The sequence below is a fragment of the Cervus canadensis genome, chromosome 25 (genome assembly GCF_019320065.1).
Source record: "Cervus canadensis isolate Bull #8, Minnesota chromosome 25, ASM1932006v1, whole genome shotgun sequence".
NCBI lineage: Eukaryota > Metazoa > Chordata > Mammalia > Artiodactyla > Cervidae > Cervus > Cervus canadensis.
The window spans coordinates 24,614,694-24,618,168 of record NC_057410.1 but is presented as its reverse complement, the minus strand read 5'-3'; the positions used below and the strand labels follow the sequence as shown (position 1 = coordinate 24,618,168).

General features: G+C 42.7%; 1 protein-coding gene across 1 annotated transcript; it reads right to left on the bottom strand.

Annotated features, from left to right (window-relative positions):
• Positions 1 to 2,288: 2,288 nt before the first annotated feature.
• Positions 2,289 to 3,224, bottom strand: LOC122427469 (olfactory receptor 8S1-like). The gene has a single exon (XM_043446984.1). It carries the CDS (start codon positions 3,222 to 3,224, stop codon positions 2,289 to 2,291), a length of 936 nt encoding a protein of 311 aa, XP_043302919.1.
• Between the last annotated feature and the right edge of the window lie 251 nt (positions 3,225 to 3,475).

Sequence of the window (3,475 nt, the reverse complement as noted above, 5' to 3'; positions counted from 1 at the left end):
TTCACAGGTGGGTCTGGTCAGGATATTTCCTGTGAGCTAAACAAAGGTATTTTAGCTTAATGCTCATCATCACCTGGGAGGCAGGGTTCCTAGAGATAGACTATTATGTATAATTAAGCTTATAGGCAACATCCCTTTAATGATTAACTTGTAACGGAATACAAAGTTTCTTCTGTATTGCAAAGGTAGATTGAGGGTCCTGGGTGGGCACAGAGACACAAAGTGGGAGACATGGAGAAAGAATGAAAGGATTCCTGATGCTCTTAAGCCCTCTCACCCTAGTTTGAAAGAAGTTACCACAGGCTTTGTGTAGGAGCATATTTCTGTCTTGTGCTTCATTGTAAAGTCCAGAACAAAAGTTTTTCTTCATTATTAGTCCCAAACATTGATGCAATGAATTTCTTAGATCCATACTTATTCTAGGACAGACAGAAGTTCTGCTTTTGACAGTTGTTTAATCATCTCCCTCTCTAGACTGATTCCTTCTCTGATTTTTGTTTTCATTTATTTTTATTAGTTGGAGGCTAATTACTTTACAATATTGTAGTGGTTTTTGCCATACATTGACATGAATCAGCCATGGATTTACATGTGTTCCCCATCCCAATCCCCCCTCCCGCCTCCCTCTCCATCCCATCCCTCTGGGTCTTCCCAGTGCACCAGCCCTGAGCACTTGTCTCATGCATCCAACCTGGGCTGGTGGTCTGTTTCACCCTTGATAGTATACTTGTTTCAATGCTATTCTCTCAGAACATCCCACCCTCGCCTTCTCCCACAGAGTCTAAAAGTCTGTTCTGTGTTTTTTAACACTATTTGCTCTTATTGAATCCTTTCCCTTTCCACATCTCTCATCACTCCTTCTCTCCACATCACTACAACTTTAATCCCTTTTGTGCTGTATTTTTGTAGTAGAAGTATCACATTTGTAAGTGTACTTGGTGTGAAAGGAAGAATTCTAAAGATAGCCCCTCAAAGTTCTCACTCTCTGGTTATCAAACACTAATTTAGAAACTGCTGCAAAGGGATTTTGTAGATGTAATTAAAGTCCCAGATTAGTTGATCTTAAAATATGAGAAAACTAAAATACAAGATTATACAGGTGGTTCTAATCTCATCCCAGGAGCCTCTTTGAAGCAGAGAGTTATCTCCAGGTGTAGAAGAGAGGAAAGGAGACCAGTTCATCACATGAGAATTACTCCATATATGCTGGCTGTTTTGAAAATGGAGATTGCCACGCAAGAAGTGAAGAGACTTCTGAAATTGAAAGCAATCCTTATCCCACAGGCAGCGAGGATTTGGCGACCTCAAACCTACAGTTTCAAGGAACTGAATTCTTCCAAGTACCTGAATGAACTTGGAAGCAGATTCTTCCCTGGAGCTTCTAGGCAAGAACCCAGCCCAGCCAACACCTTGATTTCAGCCTTGTAAGATGCTAAATAGAGAACCCAGTGGAATCCACTGACATTTTTTACCTAGAGAACTGTACGGTATTAATGGGTGTTATTTTAATTTGATAAATTTGTGATAATTTATTATGGCTGCAATAGAGAACAAGTATACTTTCCCTGGTGGCTCAGCGGTAAAGAATCTGTCTGCAATTCAGGTGACACAGGAGACTGGGGTTTGATCCTTGGGTCTGGAAGATGCTTTGGAGGAGGAAATGGCAACCCACACCAGCATTCTTGCCTGGAAAATCCCATGGACAGAGGAACCTGGCAGGCTACAGTCCATAGGGTTGCAGAGAATGGGACATGACTGAATGGGCATGCACTGATCATATACCTTGTGAATTGCAACTCCCATCTGTTGATCATATTTATCTACTTATGCCTGTCTCTGGAGGCACTACCCCACAATGGGCTTGTGCTTCACCCCATAAAGCCCAAGTCTTTGTTTTTCCTTTTTCAGAGGTTCAGGATTTTTTATTCCTAGAAAAAAACTTCCCCCCAGACACATCAATTCAAACACAAAATTGAGAACAAAAAATATTTCAGGGTTTATCCTAATTTGAATGATTTTCAAAAATGTGACTCATAAAGAGACTCATCATTAAATCTAGGAAACCGAAGTTTTTCTCAGACATATGTTCTGTCTTTGAGTAGGATTGATTCTGAGCCATGGCAAGGAAAATAGCTCCTACACTTTACCTTGATAATTTTAAGAAGGGAGAATCAGCAATGCACAGTGCTACATGTGACAATAGGAAATCAGGAACTTCTTAATGTCAATCTTTAGATTTCTTGCTGCAGTTCTCTTCTGCATTTTCTTCATGGTCTATCTCTTCCGTGCTATCTGAGACATTGTAAGTATTTTAGAATCGTTCTTCTCAGAGCTGCTTTCACCTCTTTGTTCTTCAAGCTGTAGATGAGAGGATTCACCAGGGGGGTGATTACACTGTACTGTATGGAGAGGATCAACTCCAGAGGTGAACCTGAGGTTGGCATGAGATAACGAAGAATAGCTGAGCCATAGAACAGGATCACTGCAGTGAGGTGGGAGGAGCAGGTGGAGAAGGCCTTGCTTCTGCCTGTGGTGGAGCTGATGCTCAGGATGGTGGAGACAATGCGGGTGTAAGAGAAGAAGATCAGGAGGCAGGTCCCAATGGCATGCAGGAGGGCAGAGGACAGCAGCACTGCAGCATTGGCGGAGACATCAGAGCAGGAGAGGGGAAAGAGGGAAGGCAACTCACAGGAGTAGTGGTGGATGGTTTGAACCTCACAGAAGTCCAAATCCAAAGCCAGGAGAATGTTGATGAGCGCATCCAGAAAGGCCACGACCCAGGAGCCCCACACCAACCTCACACAGAGCTGTTTCCTCATCACCTGTCTGTAGAGCAGAGGGTGGCAGATGGCAGCATAGCGGTCATAGGCCATCACTGAGAGCAGGCAAGCCTCAATCCCAGTAGTGGCAAACACAAAGAAGACCTGAACCATGCACCCCTCTACTGAGATGACTTTCCTCTGAGACAGGAGGTTCTCAAGCATCTTGGGTACAGTGACTGAAGAATAGAAGAGGTCTTGGAAGGAGAGATGGCTCAAGAAGAAGTACATGGGTGTATGAAGGTTAGAATCTGTATGGATTACAAGTATTATCAGCAGGTTTCCCAGAAGAGTCAGAAGGTAAATCATCAGGAACAGGACAAAGAGCAGAGCCTGGATGTGGGGGTCAGCAGACAGCCCAAGGAGGATGAACTCCGTAATGCTGCTGTGATTCCCTGTGGTCATTTATGGTCACTCTTCTTTAGAGAAAAATTAGGAAGAGGACTGAAATTTCTTCTTTCCACAGCAGTTTCTGGAAGGCAGTGTTCTCTTCTCTTTCGTTACAGAGTCGATCCTTGAACAATATGGGTATGAATCATGGCAGTCCACTTATATTTTTAAATAAATATAGTACTTGTGTTTTCATTTTACAGATCTTTAAATTAACTAAGTGTGAGGAAAAGATTTATGTTAGATTAGAGATCACAACATGTGGC

What these genes read in the sequence shown, in the direction of transcription:
- LOC122427469 (XM_043446984.1), bottom strand. Translation starts at nt 3,224, where the DNA reads ATGACCACAGGGAATCACAGCAGCATTACGGAGTTCATCCTCCTTGGG.